This window comes from Planococcus citri, chromosome 2 (assembly GCF_950023065.1).
Source record: "Planococcus citri chromosome 2, ihPlaCitr1.1, whole genome shotgun sequence".
NCBI lineage: Eukaryota > Metazoa > Arthropoda > Insecta > Hemiptera > Pseudococcidae > Planococcus > Planococcus citri.
In genome coordinates, this window is record NC_088678.1 from 19,470,729 (window position 1) to 19,484,726 (window position 13,998).

The following is a 13,998-nucleotide window of genomic DNA, read 5'->3' on the forward strand; positions in this document are numbered from 1 at the left end:
GATTGGAAACATATTTTTGAGCAAATGTGTAAGTGTTCATAGTTAGCCTGGATTGGTCAGCAGCAAATTGATCCTCTGCTCACTTTGTCTTCGGGATATTGCGTTACCGCTTACCAATTAACCACCAGCTGCACCAGAAATGTGTACTAGAAACGACAAGAAAGAATCGGTCATCGAAGTAACACTGAAAAAGTTTATCCGCAATGGGAATCAACTACATTTATTGTGAGATTGAGTCATTAAGTCTGCAACGAGACTGCGGAGAATTGTCTGGGACAAGACTAATTCATCTAACTCGAATTAACAAACTACATTTACATACAAAGAACATTTACAAACTTGATAACAAATAATATGTAACTATGATTTTACAAAATAAAATGACTAATTTTACACATTACAAGTATAAAAAATGTTTTCAACAACTTACTACTATTACATGCAGGTGAGATGTTATATAATTTTCATGGATCGTTGTAATAATGCCATAAAACGTCAAAATGGTTGTACTTTAGCAGCAAAAATCTTATTTGTTGTCATGTGATAGTCTATGTGCAAATTGGTAAATGTGCTGTCAAATGTTCAATACTGGTCACCAATCTCAAAATTAACATTGTGTAGCTCAACAGGTAGACAATTATGACCCGGTCAAATAAATTCACAAACTTTATAGCTGTACCAATTTTCTGAACTACTATTGATAGGTATTTTATTACAAAAAAGTAGAACTTGCTGAAAATTTTGACAAACAGCAGCAGTCTTAAAAATTTTGGCCAAAAGCAGTTGTTTTTTAATATTTTAATAATTTATTTATTTTGGCAAAAAACAGGTTTTTTTTTTGATAATTATGAAACAACTAAATTTTGATAATGATTTGGCAAAAAAACAGGACTTTCTAGCATGCTTAGGGTAAATGTGCCTAAGTTTGCGCGCTTCCTAAGATTGCGCAGTAACGATTTCTCAGAACCAGTGAGAGTTACAACATTGATACCGCCTCTACTTGAAAGAAGAATCAAAATGACCATACTTCACGTTTTTTGGTGATGGTAGCACCAAGTGTCGCAAAATGACAAGCGAAAAACTTTTTTTTCAATTTTTTTTATAACTTTTCCAATAAAAGTCGCACATGCAAATTTTTATGGAAATGGCAGTAGAAATCTAAATAAGCTATTTTTAGATTCGTCATTGTCTGGGGGTTATAACAAGCATTCAAAATTATCATTAAGAATCCAATTTATTTGAATGAAATGACACCTTATACACGTATATCGAGTTTACTCCTTGTCAAAAGCTAGGGAGAAATGGGGGTAATGCTGGAAATACCAGATATGAGCGCATTTCCAGTGTGGTTCACTCAGAAGTTTCAAATGCACGTTTGTGTGAGACATTTTGTTTGCTTTCATCATTAATTAAACAATATTGACGAATTTCTATGTTTTTCACTGGTGCACAATCTTGAGAAGGTGAATGCGCAATTTTAGGAAGGCATATGCCTAAGTTTGCGCATTTGACTTTTTTTGGTTTTTGGTCAAAATATCAAAAACTAAATCGATTAAAAATTTTATTTCTGGGGCAAATCATAGCCAAATGTTTGAGGAACCTTCTGTACAAATTTTAATATTCTAGCTGCTTTTCATAAAAAGTAGTGGCTGTTTGAAAATTAGGTGCGCAAACTTAGGCACATTTACCCTAATTTTGGCAAAAGCAAGAATTTTTCAGAATTTTTTGAACATTTCGGCAAAAAATATGAGTTTTTTTTTGGCAATCTTCACAAAAGTTGAGTTTTTTAAAATTTTGACAAAAAAGGAACCTCTTTACAATTTTGATATAAGCAAGATTTTTTTGACAATTTAGGCAAAAACAGAACTTTGTAGACAATTCTGGCAAAAAACATTGTAAGGACTTCTGAGGATAATTTTGGCAAAAGCAAAAATTTTCAAAATTTGGGTACTAGCAAAGTTTTTTGGTCATTTCTGCAAAAAATAAATAGGACTTTTGTGATAACGTCAAAAAAGAGGTATTTTTTGACAATTTTGGCAAAAAATAGGACTTCTTTGGCAATTTTGACCAGAGTTGCTTTTTTAAATAATTTTTTCCAAAAAAAAACCACTGCAATTTTGACAAAAATGAGTAATTATTTTTGCGATTAGATTTTTTTGTCAATAATTGATTTATTTTGGCAAAAAACAGGTTTTCTGGGGTGAAATTTGATGCTCAAGATTTTTTGTTCTATACATTTTTTTCACATTTCACATAATTTTGAAGAAAAAAAAATGCAAAAAACGTGTATTTTTCAGTTTTTTTTTTTTCGGAAAATATACCTAAGCCTTTTTCAGACAAAATTTTAATATTATGGATTGGTAGGTAGAAAGAAAGTACTTGTAAAAAGACACATTTTGGCGAGAACAGTTTAAATGCCCAACCCTTCAATCCGGAGCTGTGGTGGTTCAAAGTTTTCTTTTAATTTTACCCCCAGTATTATGATAAAAATGTTTGAAAAAAATCGTGTTGAAGGGCCCAAGCTTCCCCTACACATTCTGCGTGATCCGAGAATTTTCTCCCCACCACTCATGGATATCGATTTTTCCCTGCAAAAACGCGTTTTTGGCTGTACCGTCCATCGTTGGGGGTTGGGGGAGGGGGGTGAGGGGCGGAAATTACGCTTGAAATTTTTTCAGAGGTACCCCACAATAATCCACCATAATTTTCCAAATCTGGGAACAGGTCTATTTCGCCTATTTTTCCTGGGAATACCCTTCCTCTATTCGCCTTCTCTCCCTATCTTTTAATCACCTCCACTCTCAACACACTCATTGGACACTTCAGCCAACTTGACAGATAGGTATAACTCGATGGGTCTCGAGTTACAAGCGACATCTCGCAAAACTCCTCGTCGTACACGTTTATTCATAAGTACCCATACGTGCATCGCATGTACACAGATATGTTACCAGATACACGTTGCAAAGGATATAAGGACACGAATGAAGTGGTACAACAAGCTCTCCCAGCACAGCACGGACAGCCAATGTAAAATCAACTTTCTACACCGCCTCCTGCACCGGTATCGATACCTAACCTATCCTGGAAAAACACACAGCATCGTCATAGGTTTCATCCAATCCATTCTCCTATCGTTTTCGTATATCGTATAAAAGATATGGTAACATTTTACTACTTACATACATGACGAGTATAGGGTACTGGTACCTTATACTACATCGCCGTCATATTTTATATTCCGGTCAACGCGTAAAGTTTGTTCGAGTATACCTCGCCGTAGCACTCATCCCATCCTGCCGCGTATACAAAAGCGACATAAGTTTACCTCTTGTTTTTCCCTCCCAACAATCCCTATCTATTTCTATCTGTGCTGTGGTCCGTATACTTAGTCCGTGGTCCTTATGCTATTTTCCTTTCTCTCTACCACAGAGTTGTTAGGTACTTCTTTATCCTTTTTCGATACCTAAATATACAGATACAAATATATGTTCTAGGTACCTTACCTATATACGTACTCGTATGTTTCCGTTGCCTGTTCTTGCCTCTCACTCTCGTATATACGTCCAAGTACGTATTATTCCGCCACGCACGTATAAGTACACGTTTCTTTGTGCAGATATCACGTCACATCGTATCGTCAAATTCATTTAGTCGACTTACACGAGCCAAAAAATATACTTTTGCGAGTAAATAAAACAAATAGCTGGGATTACCAACCCTCTTTGTGAATTGGTTGCCAACCTTACGTAATACAGATGGGGCTGGTAGTAGGGATATGAAACAGATATAGAATTCGTGTTCCCAATTTTTCTGAAATATATTCGCCATAGTGCAATTTTATGAAATATTTCATTCGAAGTGATTCAAAAACTTTAGTATACTCGATTTCTTCAGATAAATTGTACACGAGCGATCCCTCAATATCCCCCAAACCACCAATTTTAAAAAAAAGTCGAAAAATGAAATTATAAAAATATCTTCATTTCAAGTCACTGTGCTCAAATATCTAAGAGCTGTGTAATTTTTTCCAAAACCCACTCTTAGGTCTCCTCTTTTCGCCATCATTTCAAAGATGTGGAGATTGTGGAGCATTTTAAAAAATCGCTTATTTTTGGGTGAATTCGTGTTTTGAAAACTTTTTCTGCGCAAATATTTCCCTTTAATTATGCCAAAATATTTAAAGATTTAATTTCTGAATCTGAGGGAATATTTTGGAAGGCAGTGGTGCCTAGTTTTTAGTGATTATTACCAATTTCAAAAAACAGAAAAAATTTCATAAGTTTTTGGAATTTTTTCCCCAATTACCCGTCTGTCTTACTTCTGGATCATTCTATGTCAATCTCCCCGAACAGGTAAAAGTCCAACAAATAGGTAATGATTTCCGTAGGTATTTAGAGTTTTGCAAACGAGTATTTTACTATAAGTATAAAAGAAAATGCATATTGCATGTAATAGGTATTATTTGTATTCGACATGATGGCAGGCACCAAGTATCTTGGACTTTCACTCATTGGAGAGGTTCTGGGGACCATAGGTGAGGTCAATTTGAAAAACTAAGGGTATATTCGTGTTCAGTGATATTGAAAACATACTATTTCGTGTGTCACACAAATGAAACTATTTTTTGACTTTTAGCCCCTTTGGTGAGATGCTAGGGGCCGTGGATGGGATCCAATCAAAAATCTGATGTCATATTCGTGCTCAGCGTCACCAAAAACATACAATTCGATATATCACATGCCCCACATTTTTTTTTTGAAAGTTTTGCCCAAATTTGGGGGAGGAGGTGCTCCCCTCCATTAGAATATCTCATCTCGATAGTTGAATATTTCGAAAAAGCATCAAAAAGTACATCTGTGGACATTCAATTTGAAAGTTCAACTTTAAACTTTTTGAAAATTTCAAAATATGTACTTACAAAGTTTAAAATGCAATGCCCTTTCGAACAGTGAAATCACTTTTGATCGAAGTATCATAGCTTTGGAGGTATGCGCTGCTGAAATTGAGTATGTATCTCAAGATAATGTGAAAATAATTTAAGCCCCTCCCTCCAACCCAACCACTGATGGGGCTGTGATCAAGCTGATTAAGGCTTTCTTACTTATTTGGTGGGTAGATATTGTAAAAAAAAATTGAGCGAAATTGAAGGACACAACTCAAAAATGTTGGTCGAATTGAGGTGAAATGACCCCTCTTAAAGTCACTGACCAACATATCTAGCCTCCCATGGTTGTCTGTTGGCTGTCCGGCTTCCTAAGGTCATCTGTCTGTCTGACCTCTTGAGGTCATTGAACCGCCTGTCTGACCACTTGAGGCCATTTAACCGCCTGTCTGGCCTATTGAGGCCATTGAACCGTCTGTCCGACCTCTTAAGGCCATCTAACCAGCTGTATGGCATCTCAAGGTCATTGAACCGTCTGTCAGACCTCTTGAGATCATTGAACCGTCTGACTGGCCTCTTGAGGTCATTGAAACGTCTGACTGGCCTCTTGAGGTCATTGAACCATCTGACTGACCTCTTCAGGCCATTGAACCATCTGACTGACCTCTTCAGGCCATTGAACCGGCTGACTGACCTCTTGAGGCAATTGAACTGGCTGTCTGACATCTTAAGACCGTCTGTCTAACCTCTTAAGGCCATCGAACCGGATGCATGGCATCTTAAGGTCATTGAACCGTCTGACTGACCTCTTGAGGCCATTGAACCGGCTGTCTGACATCTTAAGACTGTCTGTCTGACCTCTTAAGGCCATCGGACCTGATGTAGGGCATCTTAAGGTCATTGAACTGTCTGTCTGACCTATTGAGGTCATTGAACCATCTTACAGACCTCTTGAGGCCATTGAACCGGCTAGCTGACCTCTTGAGACCATTGGACCATCTGTCTGACCTCTTAAGGTCGTTGGACCGTCTGTCTGACCCTTTAAGGTCATCAAGCTGGCTGTATGGCATCTTAAGGTCATTGAACCGTCCGTCTGACCTCTTAAGGTCATTGGACCGTCTGTCTGACCTCTTAAGGTCATTGGACCGTCTGTCTAACCTCTTAAGGTCATCGAACCGGTGGTTTGGCATCTTAAGGTCATTGAACCGGCTGTATGACCTCCTAAGGTCATTGAATTGTCTGTCTGACCTCTCAAGGTCGTCTTTTTAGGTACCTGTCGTGCTTCTCAGCAATTTAGTAATTTTGTTATCAGTTCTTATCGTACAATTCAGACGATAAGGGATACATTACATAAGGGGAGCTTTTAATATAGGAAGAAACCAAGCTAGATCGAAAAAACATGTTCTAAAACTTCAGCACCAAAATTACAGGAGCCGAAGTTCATTTTTGTTTTATTGAGGGAAAGGGTAAAATATTTTAAAGAAAAGTAAAATTAATTATGTAAATCACCAAATCATTCGGTTTTAATTTTTCAAAAATTCGCCAAAAATTGAAAAATCAATAAACTGAAATTTTGATGATTGGGGTTTCGGGCCATGTTTTTTTTCCTTCAAAAATTAATAATACTGTCTCGTTCAAATTGGAGGCATAACACCTCGAGTCGTTCTCACGAATGCGTTGGACATTGAGAACGAAACGATTCTATTATTTCGAATGTCATTCATTTACGAGTCGAAGCAATTGAAAGCACGTGCGTACAACGGACCACATTATAATTTATTTATATATTTATTTGCATTACGCTTATCGAAACAGACAATAAACAGGCGAGAAAAAAAGTCTACGTACTGCGATTGGTAATGTACCAGTACATAAACGAACGAACGAACGAATGAATTATAATTCATTATCCATTTGTCTTTAACACCCAAACTCGTTCAAATTTTTAGGCTTCAATACTCACACAAAAGCAATACCACCCGACCTATCTATCTTTTCCATCGCGTGTTGTATTAATAACGAGTAAACAAACGTCAAAATATCGCAAGCATCAAACACGTGTTCACCACACACCAGTCATCAATGTTGAGATATACCTAATGTCATTTTTAAAGCCAAATTACCACATCAAATGTTCCAGATTTGTTTCATCATCATCGTTTTTTTTTCTCCTCTTACGATAGTATTTTCATTCAGAATCGTGATTGTCCAGTATCCACGTTCCTAATCTACCCTCCTCCCTTCACCATTCATTTTTATACTTAATGACAAACTACAAAACCACAGGTGGCATGTTGGGAAAAAAATCCAAATCCGACTTATGAATACGAGAAAGTCGACCTTGTACTAGGACAATTTGTCCCACATGCCAAATCTCGGCCAACAGACTTCGGCACAATTTTAACTTCATTAGAGATAGAATTCATCAATTCGAATTCGATGTAGATACGAGTATATTTTTTAATCAACAATTCGCATCAAGTGAAAACCTTGAAGTAGGGAAAACGAAATCGCTATTTATCTCGTCTTTTTTCTTCCACCACACCACGAACAGCAAGACGTTGGTCGAATGAATAAAAATCTCTTTTCTAAATTCGCACGTCGCACAAAGCCGCGACAAAACTTGCAAATTTCCGATCACGTAGTGAGAAATTTTTTTCATTCGGATGAGATTTTTCTTTTTACTTTTTACGAGTAGTTTTTTTTCGTTTTAGTTCGTCGAAGATTTACAATACTCGCGTGAAAAATAATGAAAAAATTTTCACGGTGAAGTTACACAACTCTAGTATTTTTTCATATTTTTACTTCCTGAGTTTTTTTTTCAGCTATTTGAAATATTTCCAGTATCATTTTTATTATTACTTGGTATTTCTAGTAGAACTGCACTCTTTCCCCTTCTATGTATTTTATAAGATTGTAATTTATTGAAAATACGAGCTGTATTAAATAAGTATTCGGAGAGAATTTGAAAAATGAATGGAACTATCTTCTAATAGCGGAGAATCAGGTATATGGAGAAGAATTTTAGAAAAAATGCGTCGAAAAGGTATTCTCGTGAATGGACTTCTAGTCATCAATTGGAAAAATGCAAGAATACGCCAGTCTTAGTTCAGCAAAGAAGAATCGAAGCAGAACGAGAGCACAGTTTTCTCTTCGTGTTTCAAATAAATTCGATAAAAAACAAATACTAATATTTTCAATTTGAAATATTTTTTACACTCATCAAATTTTTCTCAAAATTATTTTAAAGCAAGCACGTTCAAAAAACACCTACACTTGCCTTTTTGAAGAAAAATTTCAGATCACGAATACTATTGTAGCGTCACATATTATTGGCTATTTTGCATTGGCGTTCTTTCAGTTGTAACTTCTCGAATCGCGTTATGTAAATAAACATTCATTACGATCTTGATAATCAATCTGTTCATTACTAATGTTTTACATTTGGTTCTTATATTTACTATATTTGGTGACCCCGATTCAAAATAAAATGCCTGGTGACGGAGAAGTATTCGAAGACGCAAATGATCAACAACAATTGCATGTTGCAAGAGTCGCCATTAAATGTCCTCCGTTTTGGAAGATCAATCCCAGATTATGGTTTGCGCAAATAGAGTCGCAGTTTTCGAATGCAAATATTGTTTCTGATCTTACAAAATACAACACCGTTGTAGGACATATTGAAAGCGAAATTCTAAATGCAGTAAGTGATATTGTTCTCAATCCGCCTAATCAAGGTAAATATGAAACTTTGAAAACAAGATTAATCGAGTCATTTGCTGACAGTGAAGACGAGCTTGCTCGTAAGTTACTTCAAACCAATTCCAATGATGATTCAAAACCATCACAAATATTGAAAAATATGAAAGAACTGGCTGGATCGAATATTTCGAATTCTCTATTAAAAACATTATGGTTACAGAAATTAGACCCTCACATTCAAGCAGTTCTAATTTCTAAAAACGAAAATTTGACTGAACTGGGCAAGTTGGCTGATCAAATCGGAGGTATTCCAGGTTTTAAAAAAAATAACATTCTTACAGTTTCTAAACAAGAATCTGAACTGGAAAGCAGAATGAGTTCGCTGGAATCAAAATTGGATAAATTACTTCGGATCAACAATTCAAAAAGCTCTTCACGTTCACGTTCAAATTCTCGGTCACGTTCTTATGTGAATTTACGTCATAGAAGTCCAACTCCAGGTAATAGCGGTAACAAAGATCTTTGTTGGTATCATGCAAAATTTAGATCCAAAGCGAATCTATGTGTACCACCTTGTAATTTTGTACAGAAGAAAAAAGGTACTTCAATTTCTTTTTCGGAAAACTAGATAAACAGCGTGTAGATGCGACGGCTTGCGTTGTTTCTAAAAAACGTCGCCTATTTATTGTAGATCCTATTACAAAAATTAATTTTTTGATTGATCCTGGAGCGGATGTTTCGATTTTACCATCAAATTTTTTTGATAAAAATAAATTAACTTTAAGTTCGCTTAAATTGTATGGTGCAAATGATTCGGAAATTAAGACATATGGTACTAAATCAATTCGTGTTAGTCTTAATCTTCAAAAAATTTTCCAATGGGAATTTCAAATTGCTGATATTAATACTCCCATTATTGGTGCAGATTTTATTTATAATTTCGGTCTCTTACTTGATCTGCGAGGTAATCAAATTATTGATTTAACTACTAAATGTTCATCTAAAGGGAAAATATTTGAATCTAACATTTCTCATATTTCTACTCTTTCTCAAAAATCACCTTATTCAGAACTGTTGAAAAAGTACCACTCAATTACTCAAGAACGTTTTTTGGATTCTTCAAAAGTAAAACATTCAACAGTTCATTTCATTGAAACTAGAGGTCCTCCTGCTTTTTGCGCCCCCAGACGATTAAATTCAGCCAAGTTCAAAGTGGCAAAGGAAACTTTTGACTCTTTGATTAAATTAGGTATCTGTCGTCCTTCAAAAGGTTCTTGGGCAAGTCCTTTACACATGGTTGCAAAGAAGAATAATTCTTGGAGACCTTGCGGTGATTATCGGAATCTCAACAAAAAAACTAAACCAGATAGATATCCTTTACCTCATGCTCAAGATTGTTCCAGTCTTCTGTATGGCAAATCAATTTTTTCTACGATTGATCTGGTAAGAGCTTATCAACAAATACCTGTTAACGAAGCAGATATTGAGAAAACTGCCATCACCACCCCATTTGGGTTGTTTGAATTCCCTTTCATGCCTTTTGGCTTACGTAATGCTGCTCAAACATTTCAAAGATTTATGCATGAGCTTACCCGAGATTTAGACTTCGTTTTTGTTTACATTGACGATATTATTGTGGCATCTACCTCTGAAAGTGAACATTTACGACATTTAGAAATACTATTCAAACGTTTATAGGATTATGGCGTTACTATAAATGTAGCAAAATGTTGTTTTGGTGCTTCTATTGTAAAGTTTTTAGGTCATGAAATTTCACCTGATGGAATGAAACCTTTGAAAGATAAAATTGAAATCATCTCAAATTATCCTATTCCGACTAGAGTTGATCAACTACGTAGTTTTTTAGGTATAATTAATTACTATAATCGATTTATACCTCATATGGCAGAATTACAAATTCCTTTACAGAAATTAATTGCTGGTCGTAGGAAAAATGATAGATCTCTCATTCAATGGAATGATACTTTAGATGATGCATTTCAGAAATTGAAACTTGGTTTAGCTTCTAAAGTATTATTGGTCCATCAATCTCCTGATGTTCAGTTATCAATCATGGTGGATGCCTCAGAGTTTGCTATTGGAGGAGTAATTCAACAGCTTGTTGATAATAATTGGCAACCTTTAGCATTTTTCTCTAGAAAACTATCCCCTTCTCAACTCAACTATAGTGTTTATGACAAGGAATTGTTGGCTATTTTTGAAACAATTAAACACTTTCGATATTTATTAGAAGGCAGGAATTTCTATATATTCACTGATCACAAACCTTTAACATATGTATTTCATCAAAAACTAAGTAAGGCTTCTCCTCGTCAGTTGCGACAGTTGGACTTTATATCACAATTTTCCACAGATATTCGTCATATATCTGGTCAAAATAATGTTGTCGCTGATGCTCTTTCAAGAATTGAAACAATTACAACACCTGATGTGATTAATTATACAGAATTAGCAATTGCTCAAGCTAATGATGTTGAATTTCGAAGCTTGTTGGAAAATAATTCAAAATCTTCTCTAACTCTTGTCCCATGTACATACTTTACATGATTCAGAAAAAACACTATATTGTGATATTTCTACAGGTCGTTATAGGCCTTTTGTTCCACTTCTGTTTCGCCGTAAAATTTTTGACACTTTTCATAATTTAAACCATCCTGGTGTTAGAGCTTCGCGTAAAATTATATCTCAACGTTATGTTTGGCCCAGTATCAATAAAGATATTAATCATTGGGTAAGACAATGTATTTCATGTCAAAGGTCAAAAATTCATAAGCATACTCGAACAGAATTGTCTAATTTTCCTGTATTGTCAGAACGTTTTCATCATATTCATATTGATTTGGTTGGACCCTTACCTTCATGCGATGGCTTTAGATATTGTTTAACAGCAATTGATCGTTTTTCTCGTTGGCCTGAAGTTTTTCCAATTAAAGATCAAACTGCTGAGACAGTTGCAAAAACATTATTTCAAGGTTGGTTCTGTAGATTTGGCATTCCATTGAAAATCACTACTGATCAAGGTCGTCAGTTTGAATCTAACCTTTTTCGATCTTTAGCATGTTTAATGGGTACCAAAGTTATCCACACTACAGCTTTTCATCCATCCTCCAATGGTCTTATAGAACGGTTTCATAGAACTTTGAAACAAGCCATTAAATGCAAATATACTAATAATTGGGTAGAACTTCTTCCATCAATTTTATTAGGGCTTCGCTGTTCTATCAAAGAAGACTTGAACACGTGCCCAGCTGAAATGATTTATGGTACTACTCTACGTCTTCCTGGTGAATTTATTGCTCCTTCTAATCATATCCATGATACAGAAGGATTTCTTTCTAATTTGCGTGAAAAGATGAATTCTTTGAGTCCTGCTCCAACTTTTCATCATTTATCAAAAAACAAAATTTTTTATGTTCCAAAAGACTTACACTCTGCTGATTATGTTTTTCTTAGAGATGATAAGGTAAAAACTTCATTTCAACAACCTTATTTAGGACCTTTCAAAGTTGTTAAAAAAAATGATAAAAATTTTGAAATTTTGATTAAAGGTAAACATGTTAATGTGTCTGTAGATCGTTTAAAGCCAGCTTATTTATGTAATTCAGATCGTTCCTAAACTTAAGTTTTTTTAAGAAATCAGTTGTATTATAATATCTAATAATTTATTCATTATTTATTTTAAAGGGGGGATGTATATGTAGCGTCACATATTATTGGCTATTTTGCATTGGCGTTCTTTCAGTTGTAACTTCTCGAATCGCGTTATGTAAATAAACATTCATTACGATCTTGATAATCAATCTGTTCATTACTAATGTTTTACATTTGGTTCTTATATTTACTATACTATCAACGTGACATCCATCAAAAATACAGAACAATACTGACACTGACCCTATGACATTCTAAACATAATAAGGGGATTGTCAACGTCCCTTTCTCTTGCCATCCTTTCTAAAAAAAAACTGCAAATCTGAATCCGGAAACATTGCTGCACCGCAAAGCAAAACTTCCAATTATAAACGCGATGGTTAAATAAGAGTACATAGGTACTTAGGTAAACCTCCCTAGGCAAATTTATTATTTTTACATTTGCGGAAGCTATACGAGAATCGAACAAACACGCTTCCACGTATTTTAGAATATGCAAGGGAGGAAAAAACGTTCTTCGAACGATGAATTTTCTTAGAAATGAAATATTTTCGAAGACCTGTACGTAATAACCATACTGACTATCCTTGCTCGCCGCATACTTAGGTAGATATTATACGAATAAAATACATAAACATGGGAAACCTACCTGAAATTCAAACGCCTTCGGCTTCCTACAAATCTTCGACATTTGCCAGCGTTATTGTAGGTAGAAGTGAGGTTATACAGGTAGATACGTAAAATACGGACATATTCATACGTATTAAGTTCTGAATGGTAGGTACATTTGTATAAGTACCTATGGAAGTTTGGGTACTTGGCCAATATTTTTGATTTCTCAAAATTTTGAGAAGTCCTGGTGGATTTTCAAAAAATGGTAGAAAATAGTCAAAATAATTTCTTAGCCTTAGAATGAAAATAACTCTTGAGAAGTTGAAGAAAAGTGAGAAGTGTGTCAAGAAATCGGTGATGAAATTTTCAAGTGGCTTTAAGATGATGATGATTTTCTTCATTGGACCCATTTTCTAGCCACTAATCTTAAAAAATTTGAAATTTCTGGAGGGCGAGAACGTAACATGAAGCCTCAGTTAACTGCAGTTTGGAGATTTGCTTGATTGAATTGTCTGGAAATGTGTGGAAAATCGAAATATTGCTTCTAGCACTCGAAAATTGAACTCAAGTCGCATAAATATGTTGAAATTCGAAATACATATTTGTATCTCGCAAAAACCGTTTGAAAATTCAATCAAACGCGAGCTAACATTCGAAAATCATCCCAGAATCAAAATAATTTTTAATTGATTAAAAAAAATGATAATAGGTGAGTATAAAATATCATTCAAAAAATTGCTCAAATAAAATATGTAGATTCAAAATCTAAAAATTGTACCAAAATTTCTTAGAAAATTAAAAAATCAATAAATGATTCCAAAATTACGGGCAAAGTTGATTTAAAATCGTAAAAACTCCATCCAAAATGATTCGAAACTTTTCTGTAAATTATTCCAATAGTTTGCAAATTCACCATAGATCACATAACTTATTCCCTCAAAATCGCTTGAAACATCATTCGAAATGAAATAGCCATTCCGGAATCGTCTGAAAATCGAATCTAGTTTCAAAAATTCTGTCAAAATGGCTTGGGAATTCATTTGAAGTTGGAAGGTTCTCCTAAAAATGTAGAAAACTTTCATTCAATTTGATCTTTTTTTTCTTCACTAAATTATATCAGAATTTTG

At 34.8% G+C, this 13,998-nt stretch overlaps 1 protein-coding gene across 1 annotated transcript; it reads left to right on the forward strand.

Moving 5' to 3' along the window:
* Window positions 1-8,375: 8,375 nt before the first annotated feature.
* On the forward strand, window positions 8,376-9,215 carry LOC135834016 (uncharacterized). The gene has a single exon (XM_065347855.1). The coding sequence runs from the start codon at window positions 8,376-8,378 to the stop codon at window positions 9,213-9,215; it is 840 nt and encodes a 279-aa protein (XP_065203927.1).
* Window positions 9,216-13,998: the final 4,783 nt, after the last annotated feature.